This window comes from Pollicipes pollicipes, unplaced genomic scaffold (assembly GCF_011947565.3).
Source record: "Pollicipes pollicipes isolate AB1234 unplaced genomic scaffold, Ppol_2.1 Scaffold_4295;HRSCAF=5057_pilon_pilon_pilon, whole genome shotgun sequence".
NCBI classification, from domain to species: Eukaryota; Metazoa; Arthropoda; class Thecostraca; order Pollicipedomorpha; family Pollicipedidae; genus Pollicipes; species Pollicipes pollicipes.
Window position 1 is genome coordinate 15488026 of NW_023596461.1, and position 15819 is coordinate 15503844.

The following is a 15819-nucleotide window of genomic DNA, read 5'->3' on the forward strand; positions in this document are numbered from 1 at the left end:
GTGTGGGCCGCCGTCCGAGGCCTGTGCTGTGACCTGACGTAATGAGGTCGGCGGCGGGCCGCGAGATGACCTGACCCGGCGTTGCAGCGCGCATCTGGCTGTACCGGGACCTGACGACACACCCGGTGCTGCAGTACATCGCCTGGGTCACGCTGCCCATCAGCCTGATCCTGTTCTCCGCCGCCTTCGTGCACATCGTCTCCAAATCGGCCGTCGGTGAGCGTCATGTGGGGCTGGGCGGCGCGCTCCAAACGTCACCAGACAGTATTCGATGACACGCAACGGAGTCGGGAGGGTGGACCTGCCCCGGACACGCTGGTCGCACCGGAGTCGGGAGGGTGGGGCTGCCGCAGGCCCGATGGTAACACCGGAGTCGGGAGGGTGGGCCTGCCGCAGACCCGCTGGTTGCACCGGAGTCGGGAGGGTGGGCCTGCCGCGGACCCGCTGGTCGCACCGGAGTCGGGAGGGTGGGCCTGCCGCAGACCCGCTGGTGATGGAGCGGCGCTGACATCGGCGGTGTGCCAACTGCCATCAATTTATTGCGACGTCGGTATGCAGATGCGTCCAGTTACATTTCGCCACAAGCGCTCCCGGTTGAAGTTAGCCTTTTACTGTCGCTCGTAATTGTGAAAACGATACCGAGATTCAACCCGATGCCTGCAATTCCAGTTAAAGCATGATCAAATTGTAAACGGACTGTAGATATTCATCGCGGCCAGTGGTGTATCAGACCGGCTCTGTTGTACATTACCAAGGTTTCGAAGACCACCCTATACCAGCATACGCTCTTTTCTGCTCAGTGGAAAAAATTTCAAGTCCTCTACTCCTCTGAAGGACATACCTCTTGACTTGCGCTGTCCAGGAGGCAGTCCTCTTCCTTCGTCCTCCGCTGTCCATTGAGCGTCATTTCTCTTGTCCTCTGCTGCTCAGCGAGCGTCATTCCTCTAGTTCTCTGCCGCTCTTGAGTGTCTCTTTCCCGTCCTGCGCCGTTTACTAGGTGACACTCCTCGTTCAGCGAGTGACACTCTTCACACCAGCTGCTGCGGCGCGCTCTGACACGTCGTCACCACTAAGCCCACCGTCGTTCCATGCATAACGCCGTCTCCTTTCAAAGAGCCGGCCATAAGTTGGCCTAACGAGGCGGCTAATCCCTGGCACCGCCGTGACGTATCAGACCCAGTACAGCGGCTGGAGCAGGCCGGCGGGGAGCGGAATTGCCGCCGCCGCGGCTCGCAGTGACACCGCGTCGGGGTTCGTGTCCGTGGATGTGGTGTGGGCGCGCGTGTCGAGTGGATGTGCGCTGCAGCGCCAGACGATGACACACGCCGGCGCCGAAGGCAGCAGCTGCCAGATCAGAGTTCGGCGTCTGCGGACAAATAAGAGCGCGGTCGAACGTCCGCAATTTACACAAACGGCGACGGCTGTGGCCGAGCTCCGTGATCCCGTTACAGCCAATTGTGCAACCGCCGCCGCCGATGTTTATCTGTCGCCGGCGCGTGCTGCTCGTCTGCAGGGACGCAGAATGGGGCGGGGAGCGGGGGGGGGGAGGGGTTGCAGGCGCCCTGACTGTCGATCGCCGGCAGGCTCCGGCATTCCCGAGATGAAGACGATCCTGCGCGGCGTGCCACTGGATGAGTACCTGACGTTCCGCACGCTGGTGGCCAAGGTGGTCGGCCTCACCGCCTGCCTCGGCTCCGGCATCCCGCTGGGCAAGGAGGTGAGGCTGGCGACCGCTGCAGACCCGCGCTGGGCCGCCCGGTCCACTTCCGGGGCCGTGGCGGCGGACGTCTGGCGGCAGCGTGTGCCGGCCGGATCACTTAAGCCGTTGCAGGCCCACTCCGTATTATGTAATGCGCGGTTATGGCGCTCGACAGACGAATGTTGAACGAACTATTTGAAAAGTATGCTTAAGTCTCGGGGAAGAATTCAAACTAGTTTTCGATATTGCACTGCACGTAAGGGTTCAAAATTAAGGTGGTAGCTGGTTCGTCGGCACAAAAGCTCTGTCGAGGCATGGCTGAGCGCAGACATGGTATTGATGCCGTGTGCGCTTGGTTAAATGCACTGATATCGCGCGATACGCAGTCTTTCCTAAATCTGTTGTCGTAATTACGCGCACATGCGCAAGCCAGTTCAGAGGTGTTTTTGTTCACAATTGAATAATTCTTATCAGCTCGCTCACGGCCGTGCACGCACAAGCTGAGCAACGCACTAAATCGAACGGCACATGCAATATAGCGACGCGTGACATTTTTATTCTGCATTCATCTGTGAGCGGTGTGTCATTATATAAGCGGTTAGCGGGCACCGGGCGACGATGCTATCGCGGGGTGCTGCCGTCGGCGTACCAGACGCATCCCGGTCGATGCCAATTATCGGACCACTGCAGCGGCCGGCCTCTCGTAACGATGACGTAGCGCCGATCGACCTTGACCTCAACTCATCGCCACGCCTTCACTGCGATGTGACGCCCCATCAGCGCTGTAAAAACACGGCGTAACGCCTCCGATGCCGGCTGGTGTTGGCGGCGGCGGCGCTGCCGGACAGTACGTCATCGTGACGCGGTAGGCAGAGATGATGCACGCCGGGATCAATACGGCCCCTGACGGCCACGCCTGCCGCAGGGCCCGTTCGTCCACATCGCCAGCATCGTGGCCACACTGCTGACCAAGCTGGTGACGTCCTTCAAGGGCATCTACGAGAACGAGAGTCGTAATAGCGAGATGCTGGCGGCGGCCTGCGCCGTCGGCGTGGCCTGCAGCTTCGCCGCGCCCATCGGGGGTAAGGCACGTGCGGAGGTCGCGATGTGGCGTCGGCGACTGCTGCGTGTGCTTCGGCACGGATGGTGCTCTCGATGCGCGTGGGGCTCGACAACCGCTTTCATGGTCAGCTTATATTTGGACCTCTGCAACTTTGCTGTCAACCTTGCACGTTTCATGAATGGAGGACTTCAAATCACGGATTCAACAATGTTTAATCGTTCTTGGGATCTATTTGGGCATGACTGACCTTTTATCGTCTTACGGGATGTTGCGACGACACTACCGTCAACGAGGGCTCGCCCCTGCTGTGGACGAGTCCACACGAGGCGGGCTCGTTGGCCGCGACACGCGCAGCGGTTCTAAATTTAGCTCCCAGCGTGTCTGCCAAGAGCGTACTGTCGTATAAATAATGCATTCCGTTTGGCACACTGTTAGTACGGCTTCTCATTTCCGTGTAGAGATTTAAACAGATAACATGTGCAGGGCTGCAGATGAATGCAAATGTAAGCAGTGTGCGTGGTGGGCGTAACCTAACTGTCAATGGCGATGCAGATGCATCCCAGCACCTCAAAGGATTGACGTTGGGTCCATGACGCTGATTAGAAAGGACAGCGGCCAATATTATGAATAATGACGCCACTGTCTGCAGAAATTAGTACCAGATCGAAAACAACGGCACTCTCCCAAATGTTACAAATAGAAGTCAGCACGGCAAATCGTTTATTCATGAAAGCATGTTTTCTTCTTCTTTTGATGCATTTTTTAAACAATTGTGTTGGCGCATTGCGCACCGGAGCATGGAACCTTTCACATGTTTATGGACTAGCACGGTAGTCAAGATATTGATCAGAATCATGCTAATTTAAAATATATGCTCTCCTAAATATTGAACAGATATTGTATGGCATGTTAAATATGTGAAAACTTGTGCCTTGAAGTAAAACATCTTGAGCTGATTTACTGTGAACCCCAGCCGTGCCTGCGCTGTGGAGGGAGCTCACGTTGAAATGTGGCGTTAAAAACGAAAATCAGTAACGAAATTGCGAGCTTACATATAATTTGATAGTCTTGTGCGCTAGTCAAGTGCAAGATCACACCTAGGTGACGCATATATGACTCATGGGCTTGAAATGGGTGTGGCCACTGGTGTGTCTGCCAGCAGCTTTGGGCTTGTCTGTATGTCATGGGGAGTGCGAGGAGATCCCAAAGTTATATTTGCACCTCCAGCATTTCTGCGAAGAAGTTTCGCTTCTGGCAATGCGTTGTGTTCCTAGGCATTTCAGTATCTAGTAGATGACCGAGTGCCTCTAATTATAGCCTGACGACAAAAACAGATCGTCCCGGAGGTTAGAATGTCGAAGGCATCCGGTACCTCGCCCAAATTAAGTGTACCAACTCACTTGCTCAGTGTGTATCTTCCTTTTAAGTGTGCGCTGCTCTCCGCCTTCCTCGCGTCCCACTTCGTTGATTGACTTATGACCCACATTTGAAGGAATGTTTCCAATTTAAAGATACTACTGAAGCAAGCATGAGATATGATGGAACAAGCTCACTTATAACTATTGGTATATTCTTCAAGTGGAAAAGACTGTTCTAGATCGCACAAGCTATTGTTTACTAAACATGCTCCTCAATGCGTCATGGTTTGATTACATCATCATACCTAGCGCGACATTGATCGAGAGCCAATTGACGGCCGTTATATCTGGAAATCGCACTCACGAACGCCAGATGAGAACGCCTCGACTCGAAAAAAAATTATGTTTGATTGGCCTCGATCGTCGCATGGCTTATGGAGTTGCCGGATTTGAAGAGCGTTATTATGACGGCATGAATGCCAGGGTGACTAAAATATTCTACCGAGTATACCTTTCCCCATTTTCGCGGGTGTGTAGCTCAGAAACGAGTGGGGCCTGGGTCTTTAAAAGGGGATGATTGCGCACAACACCGAAATGTCTTTAAGATGGCTATTTCAGTTCAAAACCCGGTATAAACTTGGAGCACTCTTTAAGCGGCCGATAGTAACAACGTGACACAGTATTTTGGAGCTCAGTCATGGCTTTTCCCAACACGCGGAATTTGGAAATATGCTTTACCAGACCAGCAATCGGCATCATGAGCTGTGCCATCTTTTCACACACACGCACACACGCACCACACACACACACACACAACACACCACACACACACACACACACACACACACACACCCACACACACACACACACACACACACACACACACACACACACACACACACACACACACACACACACACACACACACACACACAAAATGTTTGGTGCTTTGCCGGCGACTGGGTGTCATCCGATCCTCCCTGACAACACACATTCAGTCACCTGCGTTGGATGAGCTTTAGCATTGTGTCTGTTAACTTTATGTTGATTAGTCACAGCTTTTAATAACCGCATAGCGTGTTTTTTCGTGATCAGTCCCCACAGCCAGCCGCCACGAGATACACCGACTCATATGGGCATTACAACGCAGTCATGGTTAGGTACGCGCTGCTACACGTTATGCTGCAATGTTTCATTCATTTTTAAATCGTCTGTTACTTGATAGTCTCCGCAGGGTGCTTCTGGTGTATTGCAACATGCTGAAATCATAAAGGCGAAGAAAATAGGTGCAAATGTCTCCTGTCATGTACAATCCGTGCGCATCATCGCAGAGGTGTAAACATTTTCCTAGGGATCTAAGAGGACAACTGCGTCACTTTTTAGGCCGTACATACATTCCAGGCTGAGCTGGGAGTCGTTGCTGGTCGTTTGCATTATGATCAGACGTCCACCGACGCAAATCCGAATCGGTGTCATCTCGACTCTTTAACGGGGCCCCAGTACTTTGGCGGACCCGGCCTTCGTCGTCAACGAAAGAAAATGGTCAATACATTTCCATTCATTTCCATAAATCCTTTCATTCTCTCCAACATAATGCATTTGTTGCAGGAGGCGTCGGCCTAATATTTTTAAGCCATTAGAACGTGCCGTGCCCTTTTGAAAGTAATCTGTTCACCGCTATCCGCTAAATTTTCGTGACGGAAATCGGTCGTGCCGCCTTCGTAAATAGTTCGTTCTTTTCCCAGTTAAAATGTTCGAAGCAAACCGGTCAAAAAGACCGCAAGTGTAGCACAAGTGGCTGTGTGGTAAACTGCTCAAAACTGATATGCATTTAAACCCTGGTCAGGCGGGCTTTTCTTACTTATGCTCATGACAGGGGAAGTCGTGACAGAAGCCCCAACTAACTTTTCGTCTAAGACCGATATATCATCATTATTCATTGTCATCATCAGGCGAACTAGTGTGCAAGAGGGTGTGCAAAGTCAAAAGAGGTCGCAGAGTCCTACCATGTATTACAATCGCAATTCTACTTCATATATTATGAAATGAAGACCAGGGTTGAACGAGCACGCTCGACCTGTGCTGGGCACATATTACAATTGGAATAAGAGGCCATGACAAGGTAGCTCATATAAAACATGCAGACATTAGTAAAGCAGGGCCACGCACTGGCTTAACTTTTGGAAGGGCATGGTCCCTCGCATGAAATTATCCAAAAGCGAAGCGAGTCAAAAAATTGAACCATCGCGAATGCAGCCACCTGCGCAAACTTTCTGCGTCACCATGTCTGGCGTAAACTCGCCTGTAAGTGCTTTCCTGTTCTAGGTTTCTCTGTTGCAGCGGGAGCGTAACCCAAATTCATCATAAGTCACAAAAATCATGCGAATGTGGTGGATCGTAATGTAATATTTTTGCCAGAGTATGTGCCATCGTTGCCACCTAAAAGAGCAAGGTGGCATGTTTCATCTAGCTTGGCACCGGGTGTCCTTGCCCTTTATCTCAAGATGTAACAACTGCCGGCACAAGAATTAAAGTGATAAACAAACAAAGAGCTTGGCCAAATTTGAACTGTATTGTCGATTTGGCGAGAACCAGGACCGACATGGCCTTCACGAGCCTGTGAAAAGAACCTGTTCAGAGGATATTCTTACCTGGACAGGAAGGCTTGAATATGTCAAAGACAGAATCGCGCTCAAAGACGCCAACAATATACATTTAATGGCCGCCGAGTCGTTGAAGTGAAACTTCATGGAGCCGTCAGCCCCCCTCCCCCCTTCCCCCCCCTTGTCGAGCGAGAGTTAACGACGTCGTGAGGGCGGGCTTAGCTGAGTGTGCGCGTATGTCAACATTGCTGAGGCGATGTGCGATTTCATGTGTTTTTGGACGCAATAACGGGACGGTATTGAGAGACTTACCTTATATGGATTAACGCTTGGACAGTTAAACGGAAGACCCCGCCGACCAGAGCGCGCAGCTCGTCATTCTGATTGATTGGTGTGCCCCGGTGCGTCATCCGGCTCCCTCGGCTCGCGACGCATCTGCGAACATATCACACACCCCTCATCTTAAATAAAACCGATTTACCGGTTCGAAGGGAATGATATGTGGATGCCATCACACTTCATGCGACCGTTAAGCAACACAAAACATGGTTCAAGAGTCATTTGAATTCATTCGTTCCGTTAAAAAGTTATCCGTATCGGCGGCGATTATTCTTCGTTGCAGTAGCCTTGCTAGCTCGTGCAACCACGGCACGGAAAGGGGCGTATGTATACGGGGGCCTCTGCAATCATAGACTGCTTAGACGCAACTGACTCCCGGCGAGCCGCGTGGGAGCGCTCCATGGCGTCTTCGCGTCTCAAGTCACACAATGGGCCATTCTGTGCCGGCGGGCCCACTTCGTATCAGTCCGGCCTCCTCATGCTGCTCAGGCGTCACATATCAATTTGAGCCTTCAGCTTCAACGTGGGCCGCTCGGCTCCGACCAGCCGATAGCCCTAATACCTTCAGCCTTTCCCAGAATGCGCTAGGAACGGCCAAGTGCGGATCTAGGCTGCGATCTTGGTGAGATTCAACTTCTTAAGGTTGCGCTGTTTTCAAAATGGCCAGTTCAAAGAGGAGAACTGTTTGCGGTTTGGCCGTTATCGGTGGTTGGCCCCACACATTTACCAACCATTAGATACACCCCACGCTGGCCCCATTACTCTTCTTCTCCAGACATGGCAACTGTACCGAATGCAGGCCACATGCATAGTTTAACGGGAGAGGAGCGTCAAATCTATAGCACATTCCGCAAGTGTCCCTGTGAACCCGCAGACTATCGCCTGACTGATTTGCTGCCCAGCTTTTTTAATGTCAACAGTTGAACATTTTGACCGCGAGAAATAATGATAATTCTAAGTAAAAGCTAGTGGTCATTCCTTCGTAGGCTTCATGCACAAAGCTCTTACTTAAACATCCTGTTTCCGATTGTTTGACGTGCTCACTAAATTTACCCCAAAAAATCAATCACGAAAGCGTAATCAAACCAACGAGAAAGCGGTAGCTTTTTAACCTTTGACCGTGCCTTTTGTTCGTGAAGCGTGTCTTGACTTTCTTTGTAATTGTGATTTTCCTAGCCCACGTTTATTCTGTAGCTTAATATAAGTGCCGTGCGACGAGCTCCACACACGCTGAACTCGGCGGCCGCTGGGGCCGGTGCTGGACGAACGCAGCTCTTCCCAGCCCGCGGCGCGCGTCAGCACAAGTACCAGGTAGCGAAGGATGGTCACGATAGCGAGCCTTAATCTGGGCAGAATCACTCGACTTGATAATCAATATAGCACTTACCGACGCATGTCACTGCTCGGCGCCGAGGATCGCGATCTTGTGCGGCTGTAGTTGCGATATGACGACAGGAATGTTACGCCACGCGCGCGGGCTGATCTGGCGTCTCAGGATCCAAGGCTTGACCTTGGCCAATTACGCCCCCCGCCCCCCCCCCCCCCGCCCCCCCCCCCCCCCCCCCCCCCCCCCCCCCCACCTTCTTGACTACGGAGTGACCGGCGATGATGTGCTCCGTCATTGAATTATTTCAAGAATTGATGTTGGTTTTACGACAGTTGTCTTACATTGAGTTGTTTTCTGAATGAACGGAGAATTTTGACGCATCCAACCCGTTTTGATCTAGCTCATGGAGGGGTAGGTCCGAAGCGCGTGGAAGGTTACGCAGTCGTTTTTCACTCCTACCAGGCGGTAGGTTCTCCAAAACCATCGCACCGGTAACAACCGCTAGAATTTGTCGACAGTTCAAACAATTCCTGTCGGGACCACGCCCTATCCCAAAAGTTGACCAGCCGTGATGTGATAGCATATGCGTGCCCTCCACCCTGTGTGCCATATGTTTACTCTCTCCCTTTGCCTCTCTCGCTCTCTCTCTCTCTCTCTCTCTTCTCTCTCTCTCTCCTCTCTCTCTCCTCTCTCTCTCTCTCTCTCTCTCTCTCCCTCTCTCTCCTCTCTCTCTCCTCTCTCTCTCGCGCGCGCGCGCGCGCGAGAAGTATTCACAATTTCTGTTTTATTCGCGTAAAGTATTCACACTAAGCAAGTGTGAATGCTTAAGCTGTGCCTGCATGACAAGTCTACAATGTCTGAGGTTATGCCACTTTGCCACCGTATCACTGCCTCTGCATATGGCGGGTAACACTTTGCATTCCAAAGCTGTCATGGTTAAACCTTCAACATGTGATTATCGGCCCTCAAAGGCGTTTTCTGTGCGCTGCGCACATAGCGTTGCGCACATGCAGTGTCAACACCGTTTATTTGTACGACGGTAGCAAACGCCTCAGTGGATCAGGTTTGTAAACTTTGGCTTGCTTGCGTTCATGCACCAATTTTCCATAGAATAATAAAGCTCTGCACGACGGGTCGATTGCCAGGGCCGATCGCGAGCTCCATTCTATAGATCTACATAGGCTCATACTGCCCGGAAAACACCTTGTGCTTACGACGGCAGCAGCAGGCCAGCCGTCAGTGGCGGTGAGCCCTGATTGGTCTGGCGGCGCAGACGTTTCGCGCTTTCCGCTCGGGCCCGCGCTCAGGCCCCGCTCCGCGCCGCCGCGGGCCGGTCGCGTCACCACAGCCACAGTCGGGCGCGGCACGTGGCCAGCTGAGGGTGGCCGGGGCGCGCGGCGGGTCATGGGCGGTCAGTGGCAGCAGCGCTCCGTGGCGGAGGGTCCGCCCGAGCAGAGTACCGACAGCCAGAATTCGACGCCGCTGTTGGAGAACGCCGATAAGTGGCAGGACTACAGCGGCAGCAGCAGCACAAGCAGTAGCGGCGGCAGCGCGACCGGCTTCAGCGGCCAGCAGCGGCGGCTGCTGGCCGGGCTGTCGGCCGGCGGCCTGCTGGCCGGCTGCTGCATCGCCGTCATGATCCCGTTCTTCCCGCACGAGGCGCAGCAGCGCGGCGTGCCGCAGGTGTACTCAGGCGCCGTGTTCAGCTGCTACGCGCTCTCGCAGCTTCTGGCGTTCCCTGTGATGGGCCGGGTGGCGCCGCGGGTCGGCGTGACGCGGCTCTACAACGCCGGGCTGGCCACGGCCGGCCTCGCCACCGCCGCGTTCGGTCTGATGCCGCTGGTGCCCGGCGCCACCGACTTCGTCGCCGGCTGTCTGGTGTGCCGCAGCGTGGAGGCCGTCGGCACGGCCGCCATGCACACGGCGGCACGTGCCATCATCATCAACCAGTTCCCGCGCAACACCAACACGGCCATGTCCGTGTCGGAGACACTGGCCGGGCTCGGGCTTTCGATCGGGCCGGCGCTCGGCGGCGGCCTCTACCAGGTGGGCGGCTACGGCGCGCCCTTCTTCGCCCTGGGCGGCGCCATGCTGGTGACGGCCGCGGTCAGCGTCTGGCTGATGCCGGCCGTGAAGGATGCGGCGGCGCTCGCCGGCCGCTCGGCCGGCGGCCGGCTGCGGCGCTTCGCCGGCGCGGGCGAGAGCTGGCTGTGCTGCGCCGTCGTGCTGGTCGTGGCCATGTACTGGACGGCGCTCGACCCCAACCTGGAGCCATACGTGCGGAGCGCGCTGGGCGTCACGCCTGCGCAGCTCGGCCTCTTCTTCCTGGTGTCGTCCACCTGCTACACGGTGGCCAGCCTGCTGTGGGGCCGCGTGTCGGACCGCGTCGACAACACGTACACACTGACGGCGCCGTGCCTGACGGCCGGTGGCATCGGTATCCTGCTGATGCCGCCGTCGCCGCTACTCGGGCTGCGGCCCGCCTGGTGGCTGCTCGGACTCGGCATGGTGGTGCGCGAGCTCGCGATCGGCGGCGCCTACATTCCCATCCTGAGCCGCATGTGCCGCGTGTGCGTGGCGCACGGCATGGAGAACAACCTGGCGACGCAGGCGTTCGTGTCGGCGGTGTTCGGCGCCGTGTTCTCGGTCGGCAACGTGCTGGGGCCGACGCTGGGCGGCTACATCAGCGACCTATACGGCTTCCCCGTGGCGGCCACCGCGCTGGCCGGCCTCGGTCTGCTGGTGGCCGCCGCCTGCCTGCTGGGCGCCGCCGTTGCCGGCCGCCGCAGCACCGCCTAATAAACGGTCGGCACGCCGCCAGCCCGGCCGACGTCGGGGCGGCTAAACCGCGGCCCGCTGGCGTGTCGGACTCTGCCAGCTAGACTGTTACTAAGTCAAGGTCTGCACGTCGCCAGCTGGGACGCATGAGGCCAGGCATCGACGCGATCGACATCGACGCGACGGCGTGCGCTGCCAAGTAGGCCGCTTGGTTGTCAAAAGGTCGACGCACGAGTTGACGTCAAAGTCATGCTGGTTTTCGGGGAGGCTTCGTGTCAAGTTCGCCGTTGCGCGGTGGGACGAAGATCAACTGTGCTGCAGTGAAGCATCATGTGGTTCATGTCTGGCGCGTGACTTGGCCGGTGGGGACCACCAAGTCTTGTTTGAGTCAGCTGTTTGCGATGACTGTCTCAGTACTAGCATATCCGCAGTGACTCTGTGTGACTGCCGCTGTCTTCATGCCAATGAGCCTTGGGTGCAACGCTTATCGTGCGCAGTGTCCGTTGCATTTGTCGCGCAGACCACGTCTTATTTCTCAGGTTGTAATACAAGCCATGTTCCGCTCACAGCTTGCAAGCTGGGCAGTTCAGCGTATGAACATCTTTCAATCTGAAAGACATGCGTGGTTCTATCTTCATAATGTTTTATCCCAAGGAATGAGGCTTGCAGGTTCGGGGCAATCCTTGTACGCATCTGTGGATTCAGAGGAGCGAAGAATCGGTGAGGGAAGGGGGACCCGGTGTAGTGGCCCTCAGACTTCGGTAGTGTAGTACATTGCCTCTGCATTTTCCCCTCCAGGTCTGAAGGCAGATGTTGCGTTGTCTTTGGGCAGATCATTAAAAGAATGTATCTGGGTGCAATTTATCCCCCTTCCAACTTGCTCCATGCACATGCTTCTAAGCGCAGAGACCGGATAGCCGCATGAGCGAACCGCGGTCAACGTCGGAGGATCAAACACAGACCCTGTTTTGCGGTTTTTGTCGAAACGCATTTCATTTAAGTTGAGTGTTAATCATTGGTGACTGCGTCTTCTATACGCAGGGAGTAACCAGGGGTGTGACGCGTTTCGAGTGGCCGTGGGAACGCTTTCATACGTGTGACGCCACTTGTGCTTTAGCTCAGTCTGACGTCGACTGCTTAGCGGGAGTGTATACGTTTTTTTCAACTTATTAACGCCTTAGCGCCCTGAAGCATAGAAACCAGTGGTCAAACTATACATAGATAGCTTTATACATGCTCGCTCAAAAATGAAATATCTGCATTACCTATGCGGTCTTAACACGCACAGGCAAGCCTCAAAAAAATAAAAGATGGCGCGGATTAGTACCGCCAGTTTTTATTTGAACAGTGGCGGGATTAATTCACCCCACACCAGGATTTTAAAACCCTTTCCGCCCGCAAGGCTTTGTTTGACAAAGAGCCGCTCAGGTTTGCAAGCAGAGTTTTTTTTTGCAAATTATCTATTTAGTCTCTTGTCTAGTCTCTCAATGAAGTCTCTCAACTGACAGGTGTAATAAGTCTGCGAGGCTTTCTATCCTTTTAGTTAAGTTTTTCAACACAAGCACTGATAAATCTTAGTTGTTGATCTTGGAATATATGCTTGCATATAACCTAAACATACCATGGGACCTAAAAGAGAAAACTACAAGAAATGATAACGGCACCACCAGGCACCAGCTGATCAACGTGACTGCTGGGAAACAAATGCGACCTCGTGAGAAAGCCGCTTAAACGCCGTTCCTTGAGGGATCAAAGACATGAACACCAGAATTGCATGCACTTTAAGAGCTAAAGAAGGTAAAGCGCCTTACTTGTGCTGGTGCAATGAGGGCGTGCATTAGCTTTGACGAATTTGAGGAATGCGTTCACTAAACCTGATCTAAACACGACTTCTAGGCCATTCGTTATTTCGTTACGCCACTTGCCCACAATTACGTCATAGTATTTGTTGCAAGACAGCTGATTTCACATGAATGTTTACGTATTAGGTGCATGCTGATGTTGGATCAGACTGCATTCATGGTGTGTTCGACGACTTTTTTCGTGTCAACCACGTCAAAATTTGCTTCCTTTACAATTCAGAACGTACCTTATGTGAACAGACAAACTGTCATTTTCCATGCCAAGATGCTACAAGGACGATGTAGGACAAAAAGCTTTATTGATGCCTGCGTCGATGTGTCCATGTTACGTTGACAGCTAACGTCGGCCGGCCTTGGCCGTGCTCTTGGCCGTGCCGAGGCCGACTTATGTGCGGTGCAATCGTCCTTGGATGCTGCGGCATGGCGCGGCACTGAACTGGTGGCCAAGCAAACCGCGGACGAGACCACAAGACTTTGCATGCATATTCAGCAGACATTGCTGCTTTATCTAGGTTGCATAGCCTGCAGATAGATTCTGAGTCACAGAAAACTGGCTTGGTGATCAGGTGTTTGGGATCTGGCGGGTATTGGCATGCATTTAAACTCCAATGCAAGGTCCTCCTTTCCACTCATTCTAAGCAGGACTTGTCGGAAGTTTTTGTCGTTTGAGCATGACCCGAGCATTTGAACCCATCAGCTTGACCAGGTGTTGTGTTTTCATGATGTGCATTGTATTTTGTGAAGGGTATTTAGCCTTACCTACCACTACTTCTTGATAGGCTTAGAATTGCTATTGCTTATTTGTGAGCTGCGGGGATTCGAGCCATTCAAAATGCGTTTTGTATTAGTTACGTATAAACAGAAGTGGTACAGTGCTTGGGCCATGCAATTCTGCTGAGCCGATGAAGTCGTTTCATGCATCATGGCAGCTTTATCTATGAAAGAGCTGGCTTGGTATCTGAAATCAAAACGTTGAATGTGTTGCCTCTTTGTTTTCACGGATGTTGGAAAACTTTTATTTTCATGAATAGTTATCTTGCTTAGATAATAAATAACTGATTGTGCAGCTATGTAAGAAATGCACTATTTGAAATTTCTTTTTTTGAAGCCAGCCATTGCCCGCAACTTTGTCAAAAATAACCGCCAAAAGCCCTGAGGGTTTTTTTAAGCTCACATGTTGTGGGCCTGTGGGTTCAAAAGTGGGAGCACGCCAGCAAGCACACACACACAAACAGACATGAAACATGTGCGCATCAAAATTTACAGGCACGGAGGCGCTAAATACGCACCAGTCAAATGAACAGTGTCATATTAAAACGAATGAAAATGACCTAATAATAATCATGTGCGAGATACTCGTTGAGTTGTATTTTGCATGAGTTTTTGGTCACGGACTGAGCTCACGGAACCGAAATTTCAAGTGTTCCAGTTTGTTTAACTTATCAATCATGTGATCAAGTTCCATGACCGACAATTAATCCAAAATGCGGCTTACTTAACGCGCGGTCGGGCGGGGGTTAAAATGAGCCCCGAACGTGTTTCGAGAATTGCATCCGAATGGCGCGGTGCAGCCGCGCCAAACTTTGCACAGCTGCAGACAATTTAATATCGTGTCTTTTGATGTAAAAAATAGATGTTTCTCGTAAGGTCGCTGACCTGTGGCAGACCAAAATCAGGCCATGGCTGGCAGCGAAGGGCATTTCTGAGGGCTCTCAATGTGATGCAACAATTGAGTGTTCGACGAAGCCATACATATCTGAGATAGTTTTCTAGACAATAAAGCGATCGAATTAGGATTCCATATAATTCCATTGACCCAAAGTCAGGCATGGAGGTCAGAGCGAGGTCAAAACCAGCCTGCTTTTTCAGTCGGGACTGACGAACTCATGCGTCTGTCCCTATCTGAACCTTAGACTTATTTTTTCAATTTCATGCCAAGAAGCCGCACATAAATTGAATTGAGAACCAGCACGCACTGACCTTTTCAGCCGGTCTGTAACATGTTTTCTGCGCAGAAAGTATTCAGACTTTGCTTAAAACGTGATTAACAGTAGGTTCCTTTTAAACAGCGAGACTGGAACCAAGGTCTTCAAAATAGAATTTGATCGTAAAGATCTTGACCTTGAGCATTTCTAGGGGAAGGGTATAGCAAGAGCTCCATGTGACTGCATTCGGATTGTACTGGCCGATCCAGAACCCCAGCCTCTCGGCACACTTTTACGCAGGCGGGCACCGCTTAACAGGGACAAGTATAGGACTGAACCGGTTTTGAAAGCAACTAAGATGCTTTGTGGCAACCAGGTGGCCTTTGAGAGGCAAGATAGGTCCTCTGCAGCTAGAAGAACAAGTATGCAGAGGGTCATGCGGATGTGAAGAGCTTTGAGTTCGTAATGAGGTCCTGAGGGATCGTGGGCGCTGCGAACTCAGAGGTCATCTCAGTAGTTACAGAGCTCTTGAGTGGTCCGAGGGTGGTCCCTAAGTTGCCTAACAAGCCCCTAAACTCTTATCGTCCCCGTAAAACAGGTGCCCAAAAGGATATATATATATATATATATATATATATATATATATATATATATATGTATATATATATATATATATGTATATATATATACACACATATATATATATATATATATTATTTAGCGCGTATATATATATATAGCATGTATATATATATATATATATATATATATATATATATATATATATATATATATATGCTTTGGCAACCAAGTAGGTCGCTGAACCACCAGTAGGCCATCAGTAGTCAAGCGAGCACATCAAAGG

General features: G+C 52.1%; 1 protein-coding gene across 1 annotated transcript in view; it reads left to right on the top strand.

Annotated features, from left to right (window-relative positions):
• LOC119097210 (chloride channel protein 2) overlaps positions 1-15819 on the top strand; it is a gene marked incomplete at both ends in the record, with an annotated part of 87007 nt that overhangs the window by 32422 nt on the left and 38766 nt on the right. The window contains 3 exon segments of the mRNA XM_037220263.1: positions 88-216; positions 1584-1717; positions 2625-2781. Of these exon segments, the coding sequence (XP_037076158.1) occupies positions 88-216; positions 1584-1717; positions 2625-2781 (420 nt within the window).